This window comes from Arachis ipaensis, chromosome B3, assembly GCF_059453495.1.
Source record: "Arachis ipaensis isolate K30076 ecotype BB chromosome B3, ASM5945349v1, whole genome shotgun sequence".
Lineage (NCBI taxonomy): Eukaryota > Viridiplantae > Streptophyta > Magnoliopsida > Fabales > Fabaceae > Arachis > Arachis ipaensis.
In genome coordinates, this window is record NC_142438.1 from 143,849,198 (window position 1) to 143,876,453 (window position 27,256).

Sequence of the window (27,256 nt, forward strand, 5' to 3'; positions counted from 1 at the left end):
AATTATTATGGACACTTAGGCCACGAAACAAGAGGCTGTAAAAAATAGCTAGAGGACTCTTTGAAAAGAGAGGTGGATGAGGAAGGATGGGAGAGTGGCTAAGGTCATAACAGGGTGGAAAGCTGGAGCAAAACTCAAATGATACCATTATATATTCCTAATTCTGTAGTGGAAGATCGGATATGGATAAAAGATAAAAAGTCAATACTAGTGAGTTTACTTAAAGGTATAACTAACTTATCCATGGAGGAAAAATCAGAGGAAAAATGGGAAAGAATTGGTAATTAACTCTCTCAATAAGAAGAAACTGCTACTGAATCTTGATGATGAGAGTAGTAAAACCAATGACCGTGTTGGGAGTTCTCAATAATATTCAAGGGAGTGATGAATGCTTTGTATTTAAAGAAGGCAGCAGCTACGAAAAATAGAGTAGCCAGAGGAGACCCAAACTGAAACAATTAGCTGCGAGAAAAATTATTGACATTATAGGAAGGAAAAGAAGATCTCAGGAGAAAAAGGATAATATAGGGCAGAAAAGGGTTTGTCAGGAGATAAATGTTGGTGTTAACGATGGAGAGGGTGCCATCCTTCAAAGGGCATCCGAAGAGCTATGAAGATGATAATGTGGTACTGTCGGAGTTTGGGAAAACTCCTGACAATTTACATCAAAGGGATTATAAAATCCCATTCTCCCAAAGTATTATTTCTCTGTGAAACTAAAGTAATACTTCGACAATGGAGAGAGTGATTATAGGAGCTGATTTTCAGTTGCTGTTTTGTGTTAAGCCGGTTGGTCTTGCGGGAGCTTAGAAGAAAGAGGTGAAATTGTAGATTTTGCCACATGATTCATTCTTTATACATTTCACTTGGGAGGATCAGCAGAATATGAAGGTTTGGGATGTCATAGCAGTACATTTACACACGGATGAGACAGCTAGAGCAGAATAATTTGCTAAGACCTTACGAATTAGAGAGTCGACAGGAAAAATCTAGTAGTGGCGTGGGAGACTTTAACGCAATTAAAGGTCATCATGAGAAGGAGAGAGGAAAGATGAAATCAGTCTCATCTATTCAGAGCTTTACTGACTTTATTTATGAAGGTGATTTGGTGGATCTAGGGTATGAATGAAAGAAATTTACATGGTGCAACAGGCACTTTGGAAGTAATTTCATTCAAGAAATTAAAGGTTGGATAGAGCTTTAGCATCTAAGAGCTGAAGGACAGCATATCCGAATGGTTTTGTTGCTCATTTAGATGATACCGGATCATATTGCTTCCCATTATCAATTAGCTTAGAGAGAGAAAATCGAAGAACTAAAAGAAGATTCAGATTCCAAGAGCGTTGATGTTTAGAAAGGAGGTTTCTACAATTGTTAAACAAGCTTGGGACCTAAATGTTGTTGGTTTTCCTATGTTCAAACTGGCTGCGAAATTAAAAAATTGCAGCCATAAGCTGGTAGATTGGCAAAAATCAACGGCTCCTAATTCAAAAATTCAAATTCAAATCCTGCAAGCAAGGTTGGATGATGAGAAGGCAAAAGGAGTGGCGGCAAATAGCACTACTGTCCGAATTTCGGAGGCTGAATTAGAGGAAAACTTGGAACAAGAGGAGCGTTTTTGGAAGGAAAAATTCAGGGTACAGTGGCTAAATTGGGGTGATAAAAATACAAAATTTTTCACTCTAAATTTCAGTTAAGATGTCGCAGAAACAAAATTCAAGAACTGGTAGACGATAAATTTAGCATTGGATCAAGTTGGTATTGCGGCAGCTGCGCAAGATTATTTTGTTAAGCTTTTTACAACATCTAACCCGATGGATCCAACTGAAGTTCTTTAGAAAATAGGCACTAAAATTGATGACACTACCAACCGTTTTCTTACAAATTCAGTGACAGAGAAGGAGATTAAGTCAGCAACTTTCTCTATCAATCCTTTCTTATTCCCCGAAGATGATGGTTTTACGGCCAAGTTTTTTCAGTTCTATTGATAGCTAATTAAAAAGGATGTGATATGTGCAGTCAAGAGCTTCTTTTCAGGAGGTAAAATGTGAAAGCTTTCAATCATACAAATATTTGTCTTATTCCAAAAGTTAGAAATGCTAACTCTATGAAGCAGGTCAGACCAATAAGGCTGAGTAGTGTTTTCTATAAAATACTCTCTAAAAGCCTAGTACACAGATTACAAAATGTCATGAATAGGATTATTAGCGACACTCAGAGTGCTTTTATTAAAGGGAGATTAATTAGTGACAATATGCTGATTGCTCACGGATTCATGCACTTCCTGAATAAGACCTATGGAGATTATAAATTAGCATTAAATCTGGATATGAATAAAGCATATGACAGAGTTGAGTAGAGTTTTGTATGGGCTATTTTGAACAAAATGGGTTTTTGCAAAAAGTGGATTGACTGGATCAGAGAATGTGTGGAGATGGTTTCTTACTCCATTACTATGGAAGGTCAACCTCATGGTTTCTTCAAACCATGCAGAGGTTTATGTCAAGGCGATCCCCTCTCTCCCTATCTATTTTTATTTTGTACAAAAGGTCTATTCCGTCTGCTCCACAGAGGAAAACGAAGGCTAAAAATCTCTGGTTTAAGGCTGAACTCTAGATACCCTAAGATCAGTCATTTATTCTTTGTGGATGATTCCATTTTGTTTAACAAAGCTACTACTAGAGATTGCAAAAATTTGCATAAGGTACTACACACTTATGAAGAAGTTAGTGGACAGGTAGTGAATCTCGATAAGTCCTCTGTTTTTTCAGCAAGAATACCCCTTCCATTGTTCGGGATCAATTGGCTGGTCTACTCTCAGTTCCACATGTAGGCTGCCAAAACAAGTACCTTGGCCTCCTAGCTGTGATTAACCAATCCAAGAAAGAAACCTTTAACTACATGAAAGACAAGGTTGCGCAGAAGCTCTAGGGAGAAGTAATTTGGTTAAGGTCTATGAAGATAACTGGCTTAATCAAATTAACCCTATTGATATTCGTTTGAATAACACAATAGGCCTTAAACCAGAATGGGTATCAGATATTATACTACCATACGAGTATTGGAACCAAGCAATGATCACAACAAATTTTGAATCAACAGTGGCACAGGAAATTTTAAGCACAACAATTTATCAGAGTGAGGATTGTGTTACCTGGTCTAAAGAGAGGAATGAAAACTATTCCATTGCTTTAGGGTATTTGCTGGCCTTCTAATTTTACCATGCCCCAGCTAAATTCTTACCAGAGCAGTGCAGAGTAAAAGCGGTTTGGTCTTCGATTTGAAACCTAAAATGCCAATCGAAGATTAAGTCTTTTTTGTGAAAAGTGATGCATGAAGTGATACCAATAAAGGAGAGGTTACATACCAGGATCAATTCGGTGTCCCCTTACGCCCTCGGTGTATGGCGAGTGACGAGTTCACTATCCACTTCCTTCTTTTTTGCCTAGACTCAGAAATTGCTTGAAGAATGAATGAGCTTCGATTTCCATCGCAACAACTGAAACCATGGAGATGGTAGTTGTGCGTTCAGAATCAGATTAATAGAGAAAGTGATGCACAAAAAAAATCCAATTTATAGCATTCTTTACCTGGCATATTGAAAAGCTAAAAATTTGAAGGTATTTAAAGATAAATCATCGACTCCGTGAGAGATTATTAGCCAAACAAAAGCAGCAACTGTCGAAGCAATGGTTTATTTTTATGACTTTTTTTTCCTTTTTTTATTAAAGTTTCAGGAGATTAACTAAATATTTATCCTTTTAATTGAGATTTTTTTATTTATCCTTTGCTGTAACTCCAAATAGACTATTCATTTTATTGGATTAATAAAATCTAACTTTGAAAAAAAATAATAATTATATTTTTTATGTTAGAATCACCTAATTTTAATCTAATATTTTTTGTCAATGTCAAAATCTTGCAATCATTCCAAATGTACGATGAAGTTATAATGGCATTAACAATCTCCTGTTGAGTCTCTTTAAGGATCATCAGAAATATCTATCAAAAATTGCCACCAAAAACAACTGTCTCCTTCTCCACTCCCCTCCCCCCCCCCAAAATAGTTCATCAAGGCTGGTTAGACTTATAAGAGTTATGTACACAAAAAATATGTTTTTTTTTTAAAGTTAGATTTTATTAATTCAATAAAATGAATAGTCCATTTGACTTATAGCAAAGGATAAATACGAAAATCCTAATTAAAAAGATAAATATCTAATAAATTTCCTGAAACTTTAATAAAGAAAAAAAAAGAAAAGTCATCTACTAAATGTGAACAAAAAACATCAACAACTAAAGAAAATAAATCATTGTTTCAACAGCTGCTGCTTGGGTTTGGCTGACAAACTCTTGAGGGATCGATGATTTATCTTCAAATACCTTCCAATTTTTAGCTTTTCAAAAGGTAAAGAATGCTATAAATTGGAGTTTTTTTTTGCATCACTTCCATTATTCCAATTGTTGCGATGAAAATGGAATGTCATTCATTCTCCAAGCAATTTTTGAGTCTGGTTAAAAAAGAAGGCAATGAACAGTGGACTTCTTACTCGCCATACACCGAGGGCATAAGGAGGACACCGAATTGATCCTGGTATGTAACCTCTCCTTTACTGGTAACCCTACATGCATCACTTTCCACAAAAAAAAGACTTAATCTTCGGTTGACATTTTAGGTTCCAAATCAAAGACTTCTTTTACTCTGCACTGATATAGTAAGAATTCAACTAGGGCATGGTAAAATTGGAAGGCCAGCAAATACCCTGAAGCAACGAAATAGTTTTCATTCCTTTTCCTAGGCCAGGTAACACGATTCTCACTTTAATAAATTGTTGTCCTTAAAATTGCATGTGCCACTGTTAATTGAAACTTTGCTGTGATCATTGCTTGGTTCCAATTTTCATCTAGTAGTATAATATCTGGTATCTATTTTCGTTTAAGGCCTATTGTGTTATTCAAATGAATGTCAACAAGGTTAATTTGATTAAGCCAGTTATCTTCACAGACGTTAACCAAATTACCTATTCCTAATTTCTAAAAAATACCTTTTTCCAAGACCTTTTTGCTTTCAAGAATGCTTTTCCATTCCCAAGAAGGTTAGTGCCACGTCCTGCTCTCAGGAAAGACGATAATCTAAAAGACTTACTCTTATAAATCTTGTGAATTAGGGATTGAGATCTTGCAATTAGTCACCACCCTTGCTTCCCCAACATTGTCAAGTTAAAAGCCCTTAATTCTTTGAAGTTGAACTCTCTCTCACTCTTCAGTCTACAAATAAATTTTCAACTTATTCACTACATCCTTTTCTCATTATTCTTTTGTCCCCACTAAAACTGCATAGATTCCTTTTTAATCTCCTCTAAGAGGAATCTCTGGTAGCTTAAAGCAACTTAGTGTATAAATTGAAATCGCAGTAGCAACTGCTTTAATTAGAACTTCTCTACCACTAGTACAAAGAAGACTCCTCTTCCAATGCTGGAGCTTCTGCGCAACCTTATCTTTTATGTAGTTAAAGGTTTCCTCTTTAAATTAGTTGATCATAGCTGGGATACTTGTTTTGGCAGCTTACATGTGGAACTGAGAGTAGACCAGCTAATTGATCCCGAATAATAAAAAAGATATTCGTGATGAAAAAAATAGAAGACTTGTCGAGATTCACTACCTGTCCACTAACTTCTTCATAAATACATAGTACCTTCAGCAAATTTTCGCAATCTCTAGTAGTAGCTTTAGTAAACAAAATGAAATCATTGCCAGAGAAACCTGGAATACAAAACTATGAGAGAATTGAGAAGAGGTGAAGAGAAGCAGCACTATAATGTTATTAGAGCTAGAGGAAGCGGAAGGGTGGTCGTTGAAGGCTAGGTAAGTTGTCGAAGGCTGGTGGACAGCGGTAGCGCGATGGTGGTTTAACGGCACGAGGAGAAAGGAGAAGAGGCTAGGGGAGGAAGAAGGAGAAGAAGGGAGGTGTTGGTGGTGGGTTGACGACGACGGAAAGGAAGCTGTGATGGGGTGGTCTCGGCGGTAGCGGTGGTGAGTGAGAGAGTGGGTGAATCTGAAATGAGGGAAAGAGGGTTTGTGATTTGAATATACACCATGTTATCAACAAATTTACCGTCGGAAAAATCCAAGAATAAATCGTTGCGGGTCATCACCAAAACGGAGTGTTTCACTAATTGGAGTTACTGTCGAAATTTTTCGACCGTAAATGACGCGCCAATTTTTTTTCTCCAAATATTACCGGCGGATTTATTGTCGGAAACTAAAATCCACTGGTAACTATTCAACCTTACAAACTCGACATCGTTACCAACATTAAATCTGACGGTACTTATTGCTTTTCTTGTAGTGTGTCCTCACGGCGGCGCCACTATCTTCTTCATGGTGACGTTGGAACCGATGTTCCTCTTTTCCGACGTCGATCAACATCTCTAAATCGCCGATCAGCATTTTCAAATTGCTTCTCACTGACGCAGCCAGTGTTGGCCAGTTGCAACCGATGCTTCTCTGACGTTGTTCTTCTTTTCCGGCAGATTAGTTTTTTGACGGTATCCTATAGATCCAGCTCTATCACAATGAATCTATTTGTTGCCGCTGCTCCTGTTGTATCTATTAGGAATCGCCGATCATCAGCATCTCTAAATTGCTTTTCACCGAAGCGAGCAGCCACTGCTGATCCCTTAGCAAGTGGTGATTCCTTCCTTTTGCTCCACTGCAATGGATTTGGTTTTTCCTCACTACTCAACCGCAACAAAAAAATGTTTTTTGGCCTTGTTTTTTTAATATTGCTATTGTGGTAAGAGAAGGAAAGTTATGTACTTTACTAAGTCTAAATCACATATTAATATTTTTATTTAAGACTTCTTTTAAAAATATTATTGCTACATGTCACCAAATCATTAGTCGATCAATTTTTGGCCTTTCTTGGCCATTACCCTAATTAATAATATGATTTTATGTTTAAACACAATCAATCATATGAATTAACTCTTACGTAGGTTCATGATTATAAAAAGAGTTATGATGATGGCTTATTGAGGGACAGATCAGACTGGTACAATTTCAACCACTTGGAACGGGCCATAGCCGCAACATCCATCTATTCCACAGAGACGTATATATATCAATAACTAGCTCCTTTATTGTAAAGCATTTTCATATTCATTCATTTTAACATCTTTGAATCTCAATTTGCTGTGATCCCTATTTTCAATTAATACCTAATAAAGTCTTATTTCATCTTTAAATTAAGTTGACTGTTTATTTTTAACGAAAAAATGAAAAAACAACTCGATCAACAATCTATATAAAGGGACAGTATCTCATGCATTCTACTCAACCCAAACAAAAACAAAACAAGTCGCATGCACATTAACATGAACATGGGAATCACCATGAAGCAGCTACTAGTCTTAGCCATAACCACATGTGTGCTCACATATCCAGCGCTCGCCGCCGATAAATGCAACCCTCAAGACAAGGCGGCCCTCCTCCGGATCAAGAGCCAACTAGGCAACCCCTCTGATCTCTCCACCTGGAACGCCTCCACTGACTGCTGTGGTGGCTGGAAGGGTGTCTCCTGCGACACCGACACCCAAACCTACCGCGTCAACAATCTGGACCTCACCGGCATCACCCTTCAAAAGGCCACATCCATCCCTCCCTCCATCGGAGACCTCCCGTCCCTCAACTTCCTCACTCTCTCCCAAATCACCAACCTCGCCGGCACCATCCCCAATACCCTCACAAAACTCACCAAGCTCCGCTACCTCTACATAAGCCACACCAGCGTCTCCAGCACCATCCCTGATTTCCTCTCCTCCATCAAAACCCTCGTCACCCTCGACTTCTCCTACAACAAGCTCTCCGGCGCTCTCCCAGCTTCACTCTCTTCACTCCCCAACCTCGTCGGGATCACGTTCGACGGGAACTCTCTCTCCGGACAGATCCCGTCGTCGTACGGGTCGTTCTCGAGTCAGTTCACTTCGATGACGCTGTCTCAGAACAAACTCTCCGGAGTGATTCCGACGTCACTTTCGAATCTAAACCTGGCAATCGTGGACCTGTCAGGGAACTCTCTGGTGGGTGACGCTTCGGTGCTGTTCGGTGCGAAGAAGAACACGCAGAAGATCGCGCTAGCGAAGAACGGGTTCGCTTTCGATATTGGAAAGGTAGGGTTTTCTTCGAACTTGAACACGCTTGATCTGAGGAACAACGGCATCTCCGGGACACTGCCACAGAGCTTGACTCAGCTCAAGTTCTTGAAGAGGTTTAACGTGAGTTACAACAGTCTTTGCGGTCAGATACCTCAGGGCGGGAACTTGCAGAGATTCGATGCTTATGCGTATGCTGGTAACAAGTGCTTGTGCGGCTCTCCTCTTCCCAGCTGCTAAAAAACTCAATGGATTCTTCATCTCTCGCTCTCTGCTCAATGTTCAGTTAGTTTATGTTGTTCTGCCGACATTGGGGTGCTGGATGAAGTATTTGTCGTACTTTATAGTTCCACGTCCTTTTCATGGCAAATAAATTAATAAATAATAAATAAATCATCTGTGCTTGACATAGGGAAATAATATTTATATTCAAGATTTGAGACATTAAATAATATCCATTTTAGTATATAAATTAGATCAAGTGTGATCTACGATTACGATGCAACATGATAGACTAAGCCATAACAAATGTATGGTTTTACAAGAGAAGTGCTAAGGACCAGTAACTTTTGTAATTTGTAGTCATCAAATAATCATCAATAATGATTTTAATGGTATGAAATTGGTGTGAGATTTCATCCAATAACTCACTTTTTCTTGATGGTTACATACTGGCCAAATTTAAAAAAGCTGCTGGTTCCTAGACTTTTCCGTTTTATAATTTATATAGCAAAAAAAGTACATGTTATCGCTCTAACTAATTGATACGATAATAAATGATTCTGCAACAAATCCCGGATAAATATTATGGAAAGAATGTGTGTGTTGCATATAATTTGTGTCATAAATAATTTTAGTTTGCTCAGATATATGATCCTATCTGATTAATTTGATGTGTTTTGTTTTTGTTTTCTTTCTTATTTGTTTAGTACAAAAAAAATTAAGAGGAATGTTAGAGACTAACAACATTTAAAATTTATAGTCATCAAATAGCTATTAATGAGGCTTTTAATGGTATGAGATTAATGTGAGATTTCATTCAATGACTCACTCTTTTTTAATGGTTACATACTAGCCAAATTTTTCCAAAAATTAATTTGAGTCCATTGTTATAAGCATTTGTTGAGCAAGTGTCCATTGCAGAGTTGCGAAAGCAAACACAAAATCTTTTAAAGGGGCCCCACGAGAGTCCTTTTCTTCCGTTGGTACTCATTTAATCATTTTGACTTATGAGGATAACCGAGTGATATCACTCACACCGGAGTTCCGAGCAAAATGTTACAATCTTATAGGTAGCTTAAAAGAGGAAATCACCTCACTAGAAATCTTCGGGACCTATCGGCTAGCAGATGCTAGATATGCCAAAAAATTTGCATTTCACATTACAATTATACAAGCTTACTTACTGTTAAAATGATGACAGGCATAGAAAAACAAACTAATACCTATTCTAAGATAATAATAAGAGTATTATAATAGTATAACATGGATATCATATCATATCAAACAAGTTAGTCATCACTTGATGATCCTGGGCCTATTAGCTTGTGACTTAGATCTGGTGCGGTTAACCTTCTTTGGAACATCTGTGGTTAATGCATACATCTTCACAGCGAACAATTCCTCCGGGAATCCTCTCTGATCCTGTTACAATTAAAAGCAGATAAGAGACTCTAACGATAAGGCTCCAACCTTATTTTTATATAAATACGTGTCCACGAGAAATAAATAATATTAAATGACGACAGGACGTGGCTTGACATAGTGGAAAAGTGCATAACTAATTAAGAAAATCAGCATCTGGAAATAAATACCTTGCAAGGTTGAACTATGACATATTGACAGCTTGAAATATGATACTTTTGTTCTAAGAGATAGGCCAGGAGTTTCTCAAAGATTTGGAGGCCAACACAGAATATTATATGTTAATCGTGTCTCCACTAAGGGGAAGTAGAGAAGACCAAGTGGATAAAGGATTAAAGAAAAACATCTTGGTTTATTGACCTTTTTGGCACAGACGTGTTAAATTAAAAAACCTCTAAAGGCTACTTATTATTAAGTTATAATGGTCATCAAACATAATTGAAAAATAATAATATATCTAGGAAGCATTGGTCTAGTTTATCTCCAATCTCTAATATAACCAAAACTGGAACATTAAAGAATACTATATCAAAAACATTATTGAGGCCGGTTGAGCCTCGGCAGGCACATTTGGTTTTGAATACCTTTGATTTGTAGACATGCAATCCACATCGAGAAAAGAGTTCCTTGAAGTACAAGTCAGATCTTGTAACGCTTCGATCTTCATTATCCAGCACAAATCCTGCAAGGAGCAAAGTAGAATCCAAGATCCAAAACAAAATGGTAAACTTTCAATTTCATGTTTCAGATAAATAAAATGACCACAGCCACTGAAATTACTAACATCATATGAAGGGTCAAATAAAGTTTGGGGAAAAATCAGAAAAAGCAACAAAAGAGAAGCTAGAAACTTCAAAGTTAGATAACCTACATTATCTCATGCAATTTTTAAATAAATATATTATGTGCTTAGAAGTGGTCAAAAACAGTTTTAACATGTAATCAATTATTCTCTTGGACTGTTCTAAGCTGTATTATATGACTTTGCCAAAAACGTCTCATCCAAAGAAAATGTGTTGTGATATGTCTTAAGTCTTAATTCGGTCAAGGTTTGGGACTTTGGATATATACTGTATTACTGTATAGATTTCAGAACAGCAAACTAAGCAAATTCTTTGTTGAATGTTATACATGAAGTAAATCATTTACTGTGAACGGAGGAAAAAAAATAAAAGCACCAACAGTAAATTACCACTTCTAGCAAGATTCTCCTTCAAGATGAACAATCCACCTGGTTTGAGGCCAACCTAAAGAGTTGTCAAAGCCATTAGCATGGAAACATGAGACAGTAGTGACAAATTTTATAACTTCATTCAGTACATGTGAGAGATAACAGATATAGTAGACATATCCTGCATACTTATGTGAATAGTGAAATTAAGAGAGTGGAAATGATTGAGTCCACAGTATTCAATTGAGACAGATATAATAACTTCAACTCAACACACATCACAAATGTACAAATTAAATGAAAGGTAAGGGTTAAGGAACACATCAAAGTTATAAACCTTCAGTCCACAATAACATTATGATAAATTACAGATGACAGAAATATACATGACAGTTTATTCTGTATCTCTGAACAAAGAAACAGAGAGACTCACTCATAGTGAATAGCTGAATACATCACATACTATTTATAAATGGTAACTAAATTCTTATTATGTTATCATCCAATGAAATATTGCAAGAATAGCTAGCTAGTACCAAGGCAAACCACATATATGATAAATGCCAACCAAAAATGACTGATGGATAAATATGTAGACTTGAGTAAATCTATAATTCTACAGAACCTTCCCTAATTCAAATTAATTGCACCAAATGTTCTCTGGAGGCACTGTAAATGCTCTGATTCCAGAATAACAAATATTAATAAAACAAAAAAGAGAACAACTTACCTTTGCCCTCTTGAAAAATGAAACAAAATCATCATCAGTTAGATGACCAATACACCATTGAATCCATATTACATCATATCTTCCAGATTCTGGTGTAAAATCCTACGACAGGAAATGCAAGAGCTGTTAAATGATGAATAAAGTAATAAATCGGCTTTGAGGCTATAAAATGTGTAGTTGGCCAACAAGGCAACAAAACATGTACTTATCTATCATGGGCACAAGGAGGGGAGTATGGGGGGAGCAATCATTAAATACCTTAAGGTGAAGTACACATACCTGAAGAGGAACACAATAAAAATTAACTGCTTTGTGAGTATCTGAATTCATATGATTTTCGGGGCCCAAAGTTTGACGTGCAGCCTCTAAGAAGTGTGATACTGGCTCAAGAAGATCAACCTGAATTTTTTTTAACAAGAGAAAATTTAGGGGGGAAATTGTTCAATTACTTTAAATATATCAAGCTTGAAAGAGTTCCAAAATGAACTTTTAAAAAATCTATATTTTATCAGTAAAAAAGTTATAGACACATGACATCTGTAAGAGAGGCGCAGTCAAGCAGATATGCTAGGCATATAGATTAAAACAAAATAAGTAAAACCTAAACTGCATTACTCATGTGCCAAAAGCACAAAATTAAATTAGGAAAAGATGAGGAGAGGAAGAAGGGGGAAAATAGCCACAGACATTGGCAATTTTAGGCCATGGATATCAGTAACATCAAACTAAAAAGGACATATGCTCCAACTAATTGTAGCACCAATAACAATAAGTTTAAATATGCATCAGTTGATGGATTACAAAAGAACACAAGTTGCTACAGCTAGAATCAGACACAGTATATAAATGCAATGCAAGGATGAAAAAGTCTGACAGACCTCATTGAAGTGTCTTATTAACAGATTTTTTGTAATTCTGCCAATGCCAGAACCGCAATCTGGAATTCAATATATTGCTTATTAGATCTCCCATGAATAAAAAATTCAACATTTAAAGCAGTTATACATTCCATGAAAGCAGGTCTCCTTCCCTAACACACTAAAAAGGAGGAGTGAGTACCAAGAGCAACAAGTGGTTGGTGTCTAGCATCAGCTGGAAAACGTTCAGACAAAATAATCTTCAAAAACTCCTCACTGCATTTGATATCAGGTTCGTTCACATTTGCAAACCCTCCCAATACCCCATCCATGGATGCCTCAACACCCTGCTCACACAATCCAGACAAAGCATAAAAATAAAAACAAAAAATCACTACAAGCACTCAACACTATCCAATAATAGTTCATTCATAACCTTCCCATGATAAACCCAGTAATAAAAAAGCATAAAGGAATTGAATTTAGCTGAGATATCATAGAAGGGAATGGAGGAAGCGTACCTCCCAATAGGAGACGCCGTTACGGTACCAAAGGGTCTTCTTGTTGGGGTCACCGGCTTGCTCGGTCCACATCTCGTCGGGGCTCTTGAATTCACGGCCATCGGAATCTAAGCCGGCGGCGTCCATGCACCTAATTCGACGGTTTGGAGGGAAAGACACAGAACAACGATGACTACTACCACTACTCAGACTCACACAAGTGCGAAGGAACCCAATAACAGAGCATTCTCTATTACTAAAAGCCCAATTTGCTTTCATAACCTTCATCCAAATCACTCACACTTTAGTTTTATCAACCCAACAAAAAGCAAATAAAATAAAATAATTGATGTCCTATTCAGTGGAAATATCTCAAAAGTTATATACAACTAAGAGGTTTTTGTAATAACAGTTGACAGATTAAAAAAGGACTTAAATTTAAGCTTTTGTTAAATAAATTTTAGGTCTTTCTCATGGTTTCATACGCTTCTGTTTTACAAGAGTTTATTTCATACATAAAATACACAAGGATTAGATATAAAATTATCTCTAAGAGTGTGTGTATTATTTATACACCTAGATATTGACATGCAAAAAGGAACCGAGAAGAAATATTAGACATACAATATCATTTCTATATTTCTAATGCTAGTTTGAATTTATCTCTACATAGATAGAAGTATATATTTAACAAGTTATGTCTTGTGTCCCTTAAATCTATGGCCTCCATGGGATCTTGTTATTGTATGATTTGCAGATGGCAAAACACGGGTAGCCTTGTAGGCTCTGGCAATGCTATTAGATATGAAGGCCAAGCTCGGTTGCTCACTGTTTGATTGGTCTATGCACATTAATCCAAGGGATACAGCCTGTTTAACTTGATGAAAACTAGTTTCACCTAGTTCCATTCTCTCATCAATCATCTGTTGCAACTCTTCAGGATCAACACTTCTCATATACTTAATGAACCCACTTGCATCCCTTTCAAACTCTTCTTGACCCTTCCTATTTAGTATCACTTGCAGCATGAATACACCAAACTTGCATATATCTAAACCAAATAGAATAAATACTGATTAGTGATTACTAGACAAGCCATAAAAACAGTACTATAACAATAATAATAATCAAAGGGGAAGAAAATAAGAAATTATGATTGTGTATGGTAATTGTTTATTAATCTTACTTCTTGTAGTACTAATGTTATGATCTACAACTTTGAACCTTGAAATTAATGGTTCCAAATCTTGAGTCAATAGAACACTACTTGTGTTGAGAACATAGTCAACTTGAGGCCATTCCTCCTGCAGATACTGCATGCATTCTACAACTCCCATTAACACTTTGACTCTATGACTCCATGGTGGTGGAGCAGACTCTGATAATAACCACATTTCAACATTCTCCTTTCTTGTCCATTCTGTGATAACAGCCCTGAATTTTCTGCTCTTACACCACCCTAGAACCCTAACAAGGTTCTTGTGGTCTAACTCAGAGAGCACCTTGCATTCTTCAACAAATTTACGATATCTCTCCCTTGATATCTCATCCCAATACATCTCAATTTTCACTTGTGTGCCGTCTCTCAAGACCCCTTTGTAGATGTGAACAACATCACTCTTCCCTACTAAATTCTTGCTTGAAAAACCAGATGTCGCCGCGTTTAGAATTGCAGGTGTGAAGGTCCTTCTTCTTTGAAGTTTTCTCGGAAGAAAATCAGGCCTTTGAAAACAAAGCCATGCTAAGAAAATCACCATCAGAATGACAAGGATGGGAAAACCAACCAATAAGATCACAACCTTCAATGTGAAGAACCTTCTGTGATCCAAGAGTGCACCAGAATGAAGAAAACTTGAAGAATTAAACCTTTTGAAGAACTGTGAATCAGATAGTTCTTCACTCTCAGAGAAGCAGTTATAGGATAGGTTAAGGAAAGTAAGGTTGGTGAGAGGAGTGAAACTCTGAATTGGAATATCACCAGAAAACTCATTGATGCTTAAATCAAGAGCATGTATTTGAGTGCAATGAAGAACATCAATAGGAAAATTCCCCTTCAAAGAGTTGTTTGACACATCAATGGAAACTATGGTTAGGGGGCAATACCTCCAGAAGAATTCAAATGACAAGTAAAGAGGTGCAATGTTTGGACGGTTTCTAAGATCAACTTTGGGGAAGGATTCTATGCAATTGGGGTTCTTTGATTCATTGCAGAGATGGCTAGCAACAATGGTGTATTTGAATATTTCGTCAAAGTTCATGGGAGAGGAACTGCAGTACCTAAGCGAAGGGTTATTGAGACAGTTTGTCATGATTGTGGAGTTAAATTCTGGAGGTGGATGCAAGTTTTTTAGGTCTTCTAACACTGTTCCACATAGTGTCATGGAGCATAACCATAACCATGATAGAATATAGAAGTAGCAAGTTGCAGAAATGGTAGCCATGAATGAGTTCAATCTTTTTTTTTTTTTCTTTTCAGTTTAACAATTATTACTCAATTAACGTCCTAATAACGGTTGGCAAAGAAAACTGAACTGTAAACAGGGGAATTTCATGGGAACCAAAAGAAGAAACATTTATTAGTAATTAGTAGGAAAATAAAAAGAATAAACAACGGAAGAATGAGTAAAATCCTACTTCCCCTTGTGTTGCGAAAAAGTTTGGGAGAGACTTTGGGAACATAGGGATTCATAATTATCTTTTTATTTTTCAGTGCATTTATTTATTATTTTTTAATTATTACTAAAATAAATAAATAATTTTAGATATAATAAATATGAATAAAACTCTAGGGTAAAAAATTTTGATATGAAAATAAAATGAGTGATATATTTTAATATGGTAATTTTTGGTGTTTTTTAAAATTGTGGGAGTACACAAATCGGACCCTCCGATTTGTGTTTAAAAAGTTAAAAAAATTCAGAGTACACAAAGTATTAAAAAATTTGAAAAAATTCAGAGTACACAAATCGGACCATGCGAGTTGTTTGATTTTAAAATTTTGCTTAATAAATCGCATGGTCCAGACTTGTGGTTATTATCAATTTTTGTATGAAAGGAAGAACTCGCATGGTCCGAGTTCTATTCACTGACACCACATGATTGTGAAGTACCTGTATTCCCCACATCTGAGTCCAACACCATTTTTTTTTCCATATTCAAATTAAAAAGTGAAAACTCTACAATTAAATAAAATATTTAAGTAAATATAGAGAAATTATGCTATTTGAGTAGAGATTGTAGATTGAATCTCTCTCCTAACTTAACAAATTGTTGTACACCTTATTTAAAATCAAAATACGAAATTACTTAACATTGCAGGCAGGGACGGACGTAAGGGGGCGAGTGGCGGCCTCGGCCCCCAACTTTTTTTAATAGTAATAAGTTATTATGTATACTTTAATTTTTTTTAAAAAATATTTAGTATTTAGTCTAATATAAATAAAAGTTCAATCTAATTTAAATATTAATAATTTTTAATATCTAAAAAATAAATAACAATATTAAAAAAATCTGAAAAATATATTATTACTAATATTTTTTAATTAAATAAAAATTTTTAAACCTCATAAGGTAAATTTTTTTTCTTCTTGTGGCCTTTTTTTATTCGTTTGGTATTAATTCTCTCTGTTTCAACTGCTACAATTAAGAGACCTTTTTCAACTATGAATATTGTGAAAAATAACTCAGAAACAAAATAAAAGATGAATTTCTTACTAATTGTCTTTTAATTATATTGAAAAGAAAATTGTTGAAAATGTTGACACAAATTCTATTATCGGTGAATTTTATGATACAAAGAATCGACCACTTTATTAGTAAAAAGTATACACATATTTTTTTACTTTAAAATATATTCTCTATTCGTATATTTTTATAATACATCTTATATTATATATTTTTTTTATATAATTTTTAATATTATATATGTTATTGGCCCCCATAATATCATTTCTGGATCCGTCCCTGATTGCAGGAACAAATCCAAGGGGACAAATATAGGCCTTGGCTCCCTCACTTTTTTTTTTTTTAACAAAAATTAACAATTTTAAATATATAAAAGTATTATATATTATATAATTTTATTTTTTGTCTTAAAACTAGAGTAAATAATTGTCTTATATAAATCATTAAATCATTAAACTCAAAATTGAGTAACAATCAGAAAAGTATTATTGCCAATTTTTTTTAATAAATTTTCAAATCCTCAGACCTTTAAACTATTTTTCTCCTTTTTAAATAATTTTTTCTTAATTTTCATATCTATTATCAAATAAAACATACTTTAATATTTATAATAACTAAAAAAGTTTTTATATATTATAATACATACATAAAAATAAATTATTTTAAAATTTATTTATTTTTTTATAATATTAAATTATAATATTTTAAATAAATTTATTAAAATAATTATATCTTATTCATAAATATATTTTAAATGCATATAATAAAGTTATTAGAATAACTTATTTATAGCATTTTTTAAGGTAAATAACATAAATAAACTAAATGACCTTTAATGTTTAATGTTACGTAAATATTCTAAAATAAACTAATCTATATGTATGTCCTGAATGATTCTATATAAATGAAAGAATTTACACTTTTTAGTAGTAAATTGAATCAATTAAATTCGATTTAGTAATGATTCTATATTAACATTAAAACATAAATGTCAATAAAAAATACTCTCCATTTGAATTCAAATAAAATATCTAAAAATTAAAATGAATAAGAATAAAAATCTAATTTTCGTATTTTAGTTCAAATTCCAGAAAATCTATATTTTTATAAATTTGTGAATTTAAAACAAAACAATAAATAATTTCTAAAAATTTATTAAAAAATATTTTTTGATTCATTATTAGTATTTAAAAAATCATTACCGGAACTTTTGATATTAAAAAAATTAATATAAAATATAGCCTTCTTTGACTATTATTGAAGGATTCGAGATTTCGAGATAAAAGAGAGGGTAGTAGGACCTGATAATATCCCGATTGAGGTTTGGAAGGGCCTTGGAAGAAAAGGTATCAACTGATTAACCAAGCTTTTTAATGAGATTTTAAAGTCAAAGAAGATGCTTGATAAGTGGAGAAAGAGCACCTTGGTACCTATTTACAAGAATAAGGGGATATACAAAGTTGCGAAAACTATAGAGGAATTAAGCTCATGAGCCATACCATGAATTTATGGGAAAGGGTGATAGAACGGAGGTTGAGAAAAGAGACATAAGTAACAGAGAACCAATTTAGATTTATGCCAGGCAGATCCACCACCGAAGCGATATACCTGTTAAGAAAGATGATGGAAAAGTATCGTTGTAATAAAAGGGATCTATATATGGTGTTTATTGATTTGGAAAAAGCGTACGATAGGGTGCCAAGGGAGGTCTTATGGAAGAGTCTTAGAAAAGAGGAGAGTAAGGATCGCATATTTTCGTACAATTAAAAACATGTATAATAGGGCCACAACTAGTGTGAAGACTCAAGGTGGTGTGACAGAGGAATTTTCTATTGGTATAAGATTACACTAGGGATATTCCTTAAGTTCATATCTTTTCACATTAGTCTTGGAAGTACTTATAGAGCACATTCAAGAGCCTGTGCTATGGTGCATGCTTTTTGCCAATGATAGCGTCCTTATGGGAGAGTCAAGGAAATACCCTAACAAGAAGTTGGACTTATGAAGAGAAGCTCTAGAAGTGTATGGTCTGCGCATAAGCCGTAGCAAGACGGAATATATGGAATGTAAGTTCGGTCTGAGAAGGAAAAACCCTAATATAGAGGTGAAGATTGGAGAAAACATCCTACGAAAAGTTAAAAGTTTTAAGTATATTGGGTACATTATACAGGATAATAGAGAGATTGAACATGATGTAAATCATAGAATTCAAGCAGGTTGGTCAAAATGGCGGAGTGCATCTGGTTTTATATGCGACAAAAAAGTGCCTTTAAAACTTAAAGGTAAATTCTATCGCACTGCTATAAGATCGGCTATGCTTTATGGTACGGAGTGTTGGGCGGCTAAAGGGGAGCACAAACATAAGCTGAGTGTGGCAGAGATGAAGATGTTGAGATGGATGAGTGGTCATACGCGATTGGATAAAATAAGGAACGAAGATATAACGGAGAGAGTTAGTTGGAGTAGCATCCATTGTGAAAAAGATGGTAGAATCGCATTTCAGGTGGTTTGGATATGTGAAAAGAAGACTGACAGAACACCCAGTCAGGAGGGTGGATGAGATGGAAGATGGATAAAGGGTGAAAAGCAGAGGAAGACCTAAGAAGACCATCTATGAGGTGGTCAAACGAGATCTACATGTAAACGGCCTCTCTGTAGACATGATACATGACAGAACTCAATGGTGTCGTTTGATTTATGTAGTCGACCCCACCTAGTAGGACAATACTTTGTTGTTGTTGTTGTTGTTGTTGTTGTTGTTGTTGTTGTTGTATAGCCTTCTAAGATAGCATTGGAGTTAAAACTTGAATAACGATTAGTTATACAATATAAAATAACCAACTATATTTATACGATATGTAATATAATTTGAAAAATAATTAAAATACTATATGAATTAAATTATTATTTAATTTGTGAAATTAAGTATAAAACGTATTGCTTTGACGATGTTACTTATAATTTAAACTTGAATTTTTCAAAGTATAACGTTATCAAAGTATAAGTTTTATACTTAATTTCACAACTTAAATAATAATTTAATTGATATAGTATTTTAAATTGAATCCAATTGATTCAATTTACTACTGGTACAATATATATATGCTAAATCAAATTTAATTGATTCGATTTACTATTAAAAATGTAAATTAAATCAAATTATATAGAATCATTCAAAATATGTATATACGCTATTTTATTTTAGGATATTGGTGTAATATTAGAAGCCATTTAATTTGTTTATGTTATTTATCCATTTATTTTTATGATATGAAGTAAAAAAGTATAACTTACTGTAATAAAAATATAACTAATTAAATATATTTTATCGAATCTAAAATTGAAACAAAATTATAAGAATAACATATAGTATACGGAATAAAAATTTATTTATTCTCACTTAATAAATAAATTTGACCCCACTTTAATATTTTAAAATCTATCTCTATTTCCATAATATATAGAAAAAAGATCTCACTATTTTATAATAATATCATATTAATTATAAAAATAATTACATAATAATAATAAAATAATTAAAAATTAAGTCAGTAATTTAAATTTAAGTACTAAAAGTATAACTTTTGTATGCTCTCTAAAATTTTAATTCTCTTCTCTTGCTGTTCGTTCTTAATTTTCTGTCTTCTAGTAAGATTCATTAACTTCCTTTTTTAATTTCTTTTGATTCAATTAAAGATTTATTTTTATTTTTTTATATTTTTTAATTCATTCAATTATTTTGAATTTTATTTTGTAGTTATATTATTGTATATTTTTTTATTACATGGTTAAATATTATTGAATAATAAGATTCATTAGTAATTTAAATTTTAAAATATAGTAATATTAACTAACAACAAAGAGCAGTTAAAATGAAAAGTAAGATCCAAATATACGAATATCTATTGATGTTTCTTCTTTTGAAGTAGTTCTAGTTTTATTAGTAATAACAACATTAATTAAAAAAAATTAATTATGAATATTATAAAGAATCGATTTCATAATCTTATAAGAGATAAATTTTTAAATAATTATTTAGTAATATATATAAAAATAAAATATTTAATTGTATTAAAATGAAATAATTATTCAATCTTTTTAAAATATAAAATTTAAAAAATAAAATTCTAAGTTATGTTATTATTTAAATTATTATATAAGTATTTTAATTTATTAGTTAAATAGTTAGAAGATTAATTATATTTTATTATAATAAAATATAATTATAAAATTATTATTATATTATATATATTTTGTCTCTACTAATAAAATTTTTTGAATCCGTTACTGTTATAAGGATGAACAGAAAAAGAAAAAAAAAAAGCGTAGCAACAATAACAACAATAAAAGAACCACTATGAGAAGAAAATTCGTGAAAAAGAAGGATGAGAAAAAAGCCGGGATATAAAGTTTACGTTAGTGGGATAATTAGAACGTATATTCACGCTTTCATTAATGAAACTAATTTTTACTAGGTTTAGACCAACTTAATTGAATTTAGTGGTCAAAAAAATTATATGTATAACAAAACTGAATTATAAATATTAAGTCAAATAAAATATCCAACTTGAGTTGGTTTAGTACCAATTCACTCGTATCGGTCAACTACAAACTTTTAAACCAAGCCCAGATTTGCGAGGGATTAGATGTTATGGTCTCGGTAACATTATTCTTCTAGTGTTATTTAATTATTTCGCTTACCAAAAATAAATAAAAAATATAAATATGTACTATTACCATAAAATATATATAATATAATTTAATTTTAATGTATTGTGTAGATATTTTATATAGTCATTCAGTTGTATTCATTTTTTTAGAAGATAATTTACATAATTAATATAAAAAATAGTTATTTTGTTGATTTAGTAGTATTATATAATTAAATACACATGTAAAACTATTTGTATTGACCGTACATAAAAAAATTGATGTAAATCAAAATTAAGTATATCAAAATATGATGTAAATATTATTTTTCATTAAAAAAAATAAATAAAAAAATTATACCATTCTACATTTAAAATATATTTTATATTGAGTATTCATATTTAGTAAAAATATTTATGTATTATTGTATTAATAATAATTTGATCTAAATATTTTTTAAAATGTCTCCAAATGTTAACATATTTTGACAACTGAAATATATGTATATCTACTTAATACTTTGTATTTTCTTTGTTCTAGGCCTTTGTCCCTCTCCTATATACAAAAAAATAATATAATATATATATATATATTAATACTATTGTGTATATTAGAAATGTAAGAGTATATATATCTCTATAAATTTTGATCTTGCATTAAAATAAATTGGATTCGATTTTATCTGATAATTTTTAGATTGAATTAGAAGTATTTTAAATTTTTAAAAACCTTTGATTTTAACTATTTTTATGAGTATTTTTTATACATTATTCCTACGTTATTGTTTTAAATAATATAAATAAAATATTTAATATAAAAAAAATAATTTAATAAATAATATACTTTTTTAAATTGTTTGCTTTAATTTATGAATTTTATCACTGTTCAAAACAGATAGAATAAAAAAATATATAATAACTTAACAAATTAAATAAGATAGGTAAAATTCAATCTAATAAAATACTTTTCATTTACAGTTATACTAACTCTTGCGATGGATTTAGAGATAGCAAAAAAATATGAAAAAGAAAATGATATAACGAAGATAAGAATGAAATTTTGTGACAGACAATAAACGGCGTGTCTGTGCGTGCCAAAAAGTGACTGAGAGGTAAGGCGTGTTCTTTAATGTTGTTGGCTGAGATAGACGGTGTGATATCTACGAGGAAGACTGATCTAATGCAAGATTCACGAGATCAGTTTACATTTTCTTAGATATTTTATACCTTCTCTCACCGTATATACATGGTATTCTATAATAATTTTTTACTCGTCTTCTTTTATTCTTCCAAACGTTTAAATTCTTATTCTGTATAAACAGATTTTTGTTAACATAAATTTTAAATACACATTTAAGGAGTACTTACAAAAATATTATACTTTTTTTAAAAATATAATTTTTTATATTTTTAATACATAATTTTTTTTTCAAATTTTCTATTGTTATAATTAAAATGTACTCTTAGAGTATAAAATAGTTAAACCATATAATATTCTATTTTATACATATATAATAGAAGTATATAGAATCGAATTTGATAACCTTAAAATTATAATTAATTTTATATTTTATATTATATATTTATATTAAAAAATTTAATCTCAACAATATTTATATTAATAATATGTAATCATTTTAATAAATTAAATTAATATAAAAAATGATCCCATTGAAATATTAGTATATATATACAAGCAAAAAAAACCCTTAAATAGGTACCATTATAATATTGAGACTTTGACCATTTTTTTTAACTTTAACTAATAAAAATATATTAAATATTAAATAAGTATATATCATAAATTAAATTTTATACATGAATATATTTGTTAGGAGGACACCAACCATCAGATAATTTTTTAATTTTTATATTAAAAAAATTAAAAGATAACACAAGGTCAAATGATGAAAACAATAGTTCATCTCATGTATTATCTATCAATCCCCCAAGAATAACTGATTTTAAGACATTTAATGTAATTAAAATTTTCAATAAATTTCCTTCCCATTAATTTGACCAATGCACTCAAGCATTAATTAAAACCAACCAAATGAAGATAATTTCTCTACGTCTCTCTGTCTCTTGCCTTATAAATAACACCACAATTCATTTGAGGACAGATAACTTAATTTGGCACATTAATCAAGTTAGTGTTAATATTGTGGGAATAGTTGAGTGCTATCATAGAGTGAATAAGCTAAGATGGTGGTGTTGGGTCTTTCTGCTGGTGTGGTTACAGCCCTGCTGGGTGTAGTTTTGGTGGTAACTTTGATTGTAAAGAATGTGAACTGGTTTTTTTACGAAGCTAAGTTGGGAGCGAAGAAGCGCAGTCTTCTTCCTCCGGGTGACTTGGGTTTACCTTTTGTTGGTAATATGTGGTCTTTCCTCTCTGCTTATAAATCTCCCAATCCTGAAACTTTTATCAACTCATTCTACTCCAGGTATATTTTTTACTATATATCCATAATTAATTTCTCTAGTTAGTCCTTGTAAATAATAATAAAATCAGTTGCATGGAACTTTTTTAGCTTAGATTAAACTTCATATTCATATACTGAATGGATGAAGGTGTTATATATTGGTAATGTCAAATCAATAAAACTAGACATGCATGTTATACTATATGAATATTCCAAACAAATTTATACCGATCAGTATTTATTTCAATAATAATCATTGTAACTACCAATATTGGAAGAGTACATACAATAACATTATTATATTTAGTTGCTTAATTCCTTTCTTTCTTCGGTTTATTAGTTTACAGTTTCATTGACTTTTAGTTATTTTCTTAATATTATATTATTTTAAATGAAAAATCTCTTTCTTTTATCAAGGATATATATTTTTTTTATGACTTGAAGTTGCACTCCTTATTAGTAACTTTCTATGACATGCAAGCTAATAATTTTTAAAATAGGTATCCAATTTTTTAAATTTTTTATTTGCCACTTGGTTCATAAACCGTTTTAAAAAAATGTGTGTTTGTTTGGTGAAACCATTTCATAAGAAATTCATATTTTTTTATTAAATTAAGCTCTTGCTAATAAGCACTTAGAAGATAGAGAATATTAAGATAAAGATAAAATTACTTATATTCATGGTAGTTCATATTATCTTGTTTTACATTTTTCCCTTTACAACGATATCAGTTCATGTTTATAATTCTCCCATAAGCTATAAATGAAAAAATATAAAATTTGACCGTTGATCGGGGACTATGTTTGTTTTGATTTAGGTATGGGAAAACTGGAATGTACAAGTCTCTAATGTTCGGAAGCCCAGGAATCATTGTTACAACACCCGAATTGAGCAGAAAGATTCTGACGGATGATGAAAACTTCAAGCTTGGGTGGCCTCGATCAACAATTGAGCTTGTTGGAGAGAAATCTTTCATTGCAATGGGCGATGAAGATCACAAGCGTCTTAGGCGTTTGACTTCTGCTTCAATCAACGGCTTGGAACCACTCTCCATGTACTTGGCTTTCATGGACGAACTCATGAAAAACGAATTGGAAAAATGGTCCAAGATGGGTCAAATTGAGTTGTTGACTGAACTCAGAAGGCTTACCTTTAAGATCATCATCCACATTTTCCTTGGCGCCTCCAGCACTTCTGTTATGGAAGCTTTGGAAAAGGAATACACTAAGCTCAACTATGGCATGAGAGCTTTGCGCATTGATCTTCCCGGTTTTGCATTCCACAAAGCCTTCAAGGTGGATTCAGGATGCTGTTCATTTTAAATAGAATCTTTTATGTTATATTAGACACATGTGACTAATTATATATATGATCTGTGATATTCAGGCTAGAAAGAATCTGGTTAGCATATTTCAAAGTGTTGTGAATGAGAGGAGAAAGGAGAAGTTAGAAAATCCAAACAAAACAGCAAAAGATATGTTGGATCAATTGATTGATGCTGAAGACGAGAACGGTAGGAAATTGGCTGATGATGAAGTGATTGACATTATGATAATGTATTTGAATGCTGGACATGAATCTTCTGGACACACTACCATGTGGGCTACTTTGATTCTTCAACAGCACCCTCAGTATTTCCAAAAGGCTAAGCAAGAACAGGAAGAGATAGTGAAGCGGAGGCCACCAAATCAGAAGGGTATGACAATGAAGGAATATAGGCAGATGGATTTCCTCTCAAAGGCAATTGATGAAACTATGCGCTATATTACCTTCTCTTTAATGACATTCCGGGAGGCAAAGCGTGATGTCAAACTGAATGGTTAGTCCCAATTGTTTTTTGTAAATTTTTCTTTTTTTTTTTGTTCTAATTGTTATTAGTATTGTGTAGATAATTGTAAGAATGATGAAGAGTGATGAATTTGTTTCATTTTGATACATATGGTGTAGGTTTTCTTATTCCCGAAGGTTGGAAGGTTTTTGTTTGGTATAGGGCTATTCACCAAGACCCTCAGGTTTATCCTAATCCAAGGATATTTGATCCTTCAAGATTTGATGTAAGTAGTATATAGTAGTATCCTTTATAATATTTTTGTACATCCGATGGTCAAATATGATTTAAATTTGTTATTTTTGTTTGATATATAGGCCCCCCGCAAGGCTGGTGAGTTTCTGCCATTTGGGTTGGGAACCAGATTGTGCCCTGGGAATGAGCTTGCCAAATTGGAAATCACAGTGTTTCTTCATCACTTTCTGCTGAACTACAAGTAAATGTTTTATCTTCACAATTGTTATTGTTATCGCTACATACTTTAATTGATGATGTAACCAATAATATTGTTTTTTTTTTTTTGTGGCCACAGGCTTGAGCATACAAATCCAAATGCTCCCATAATGTTCCTTCCTCATACAAGGCCCGTGGACAATTGCTTGGCTAGAGTTGTCAGACTTACCCCTTATTCCAATTAGCTATGAAGGGATCATTATATATATGCTATGTTATGTTTTTCTTTTCCTTTTCGTTTCGGTCGGACTCCTGAAATAAAGAAGTTTCGTAACCATAAATCAGCATCAAACACTGTCTCAATTTAGTCACCAAAAACACTGTCTCAATTCAAACCCAATTCGTAAACTCAATTTACATTTTAATTTAACAAATAATACTAAATTGACCAACACTCACAATTATAATTAATTTTTATTAATTAAACACATAAAATATGTGTAAATTATTTGTAATTAATCAATAAAATTTTTTGACATTCTTAAATAAAAAACTTGTAATTTTAAAAACGAAATTTCCTATTTTTATATGAAATTAAAATCAACGAAAAACTTTGAAGAAATTTTTTATCCGAACTGATAAAGGAAGAAGTGTCAAAAATTATTTATGCCTCCTAAAATTCTAGTTGACTGAATTCAAGGAACAAAAAACTTACATTTTTTACTGATCAAAAATGACCCCAATACATAGAAAAAGAGAATACAAACACTGTTATTAATTAAATTTTTAATTAAAATTACAAATCTCAAAAAATCTAAGCAAAGAGATCAAAGGGAGTCATGATTTCCTCCCTCACCCACGGTCTCTCTCTTTCTTTCTTTACGGTTCGATGAAGAAATAAAGGCAATGATGAATAATGGAATGAAAGGTGATCATGTGTCATTAGTGCTTTGCATATATAAAGGAAATGTGGCATTGGTTTATATATATATATATATATAAATTTCATTTTCTTTTCTTTTGTTCCTTCAGAAGGCTTCGGCCATAATAATAATAATAATAATAATAATAATAATAATAATAATAATAATAACAACGATAATAATAATAATGATTATAATAATGATAATAATAATAATAATAGTAGGAATAATAATAATAACAATAAAAATTAATTTTTATTTTATTAAATTATTTTTGTTAAAAATATTTTTTTTAAATTA

At 32.3% G+C, this 27,256-nt stretch overlaps 4 protein-coding genes across 4 annotated transcripts; 2 read left to right on the forward strand and 2 right to left on the reverse strand.

Moving 5' to 3' along the window:
- Positions 1-7,127: 7,127 nt before the first annotated feature.
- Positions 7,128-8,796, forward strand: LOC107631573 (polygalacturonase inhibitor 2). The gene has a single exon (XM_016335063.3). The coding sequence runs from the start codon at positions 7,365-7,367 to the stop codon at positions 8,391-8,393; it is 1,029 nt and encodes a 342-aa protein (XP_016190549.1). The 5' UTR covers positions 7,128-7,364; the 3' UTR covers positions 8,394-8,796.
- A 716-nt stretch (positions 8,797-9,512) lies between these two features.
- LOC107631571 (alpha amino-terminal protein methyltransferase) lies at positions 9,513-13,475 on the reverse strand. Its single transcript, XM_016335061.3, has 8 exons — positions 13,077-13,475; positions 12,758-12,902; positions 12,577-12,635; positions 11,978-12,097; positions 11,699-11,800; positions 10,990-11,044; positions 10,382-10,479; positions 9,513-9,797 (listed from the first exon to the last, which is right to left on the reverse strand). Exons 1-8 carry the CDS (start codon positions 13,341-13,343, stop codon positions 9,672-9,674), a joined length of 972 nt encoding a protein of 323 aa, XP_016190547.1. The 5' UTR covers positions 13,344-13,475; the 3' UTR covers positions 9,513-9,671.
- A 275-nt stretch (positions 13,476-13,750) lies between these two features.
- LOC107633864 (Leucine-rich repeat protein kinase family protein) lies at positions 13,751-15,496 on the reverse strand. Its single transcript, XM_016337461.3, has 2 exons — positions 14,242-15,496; positions 13,751-14,106 (listed from the first exon to the last, which is right to left on the reverse strand). The coding sequence occupies exons 1-2, from the start codon at positions 15,494-15,496 to the stop codon at positions 13,751-13,753; spliced, it is 1,611 nt and encodes a 536-aa protein (XP_016192947.2).
- Positions 15,497-23,454: 7,958 nt separating this feature from the next.
- LOC107631569 (ent-kaurenoic acid oxidase 2) lies at positions 23,455-26,411 on the forward strand. Its single transcript, XM_016335059.3, has 6 exons — positions 23,455-23,832; positions 24,630-25,107; positions 25,199-25,631; positions 25,760-25,866; positions 25,958-26,076; positions 26,173-26,411. The coding sequence occupies exons 1-6, from the start codon at positions 23,594-23,596 to the stop codon at positions 26,276-26,278; spliced, it is 1,482 nt and encodes a 493-aa protein (XP_016190545.1). The 5' UTR covers positions 23,455-23,593; the 3' UTR covers positions 26,279-26,411.
- The last annotated feature ends 845 nt before the right edge of the window (positions 26,412-27,256 follow it).

Excerpts from the sequence above, each read along its gene's own strand:
- LOC107631569 (XM_016335059.3), top strand. The coding sequence starts at position 23,594 with ATGGTGGTGTTGGGTCTTTCTGCTGGTGTGGTTACAGCCCTGCTGGGT. Across the intron at positions 23,833-24,629 it reads ATCAACTCATTCTACTCCAG|GTATGGGAAAACTGGAATGT; the intron begins GTATATTTTTTA and ends GTTTTGATTTAG. Across the intron at positions 26,077-26,172 it reads CACTTTCTGCTGAACTACAA|GCTTGAGCATACAAATCCAA; the intron begins GTAAATGTTTTA and ends TTGTGGCCACAG.
- LOC107633864 (XM_016337461.3), bottom strand. The coding sequence starts at position 15,496 with ATGGCTACCATTTCTGCAACTTGCTACTTCTATATTCTATCATGGTTA. Across the intron at positions 14,107-14,241 it reads TAACATTAGTACTACAAGAA|ATATATGCAAGTTTGGTGTA; the intron begins GTAAGATTAATA and ends TATTTGGTTTAG.
- LOC107631573 (XM_016335063.3), top strand. The coding sequence starts at position 7,365 with ATGCACATTAACATGAACATGGGAATCACCATGAAGCAGCTACTAGTC.
- LOC107631571 (XM_016335061.3), bottom strand. The coding sequence starts at position 13,343 with ATGAAGGTTATGAAAGCAAATTGGGCTTTTAGTAATAGAGAATGCTCT. Across the intron at positions 11,801-11,977 it reads TTTATTGTGTTCCTCTTCAG|GATTTTACACCAGAATCTGG; the intron begins GTATGTGTACTT and ends TTCCTGTCGTAG. Across the intron at positions 11,045-11,698 it reads CATTTTTCAAGAGGGCAAAG|GTTGGCCTCAAACCAGGTGG; the intron begins GTAAGTTGTTCT and ends ACAACTCTTTAG.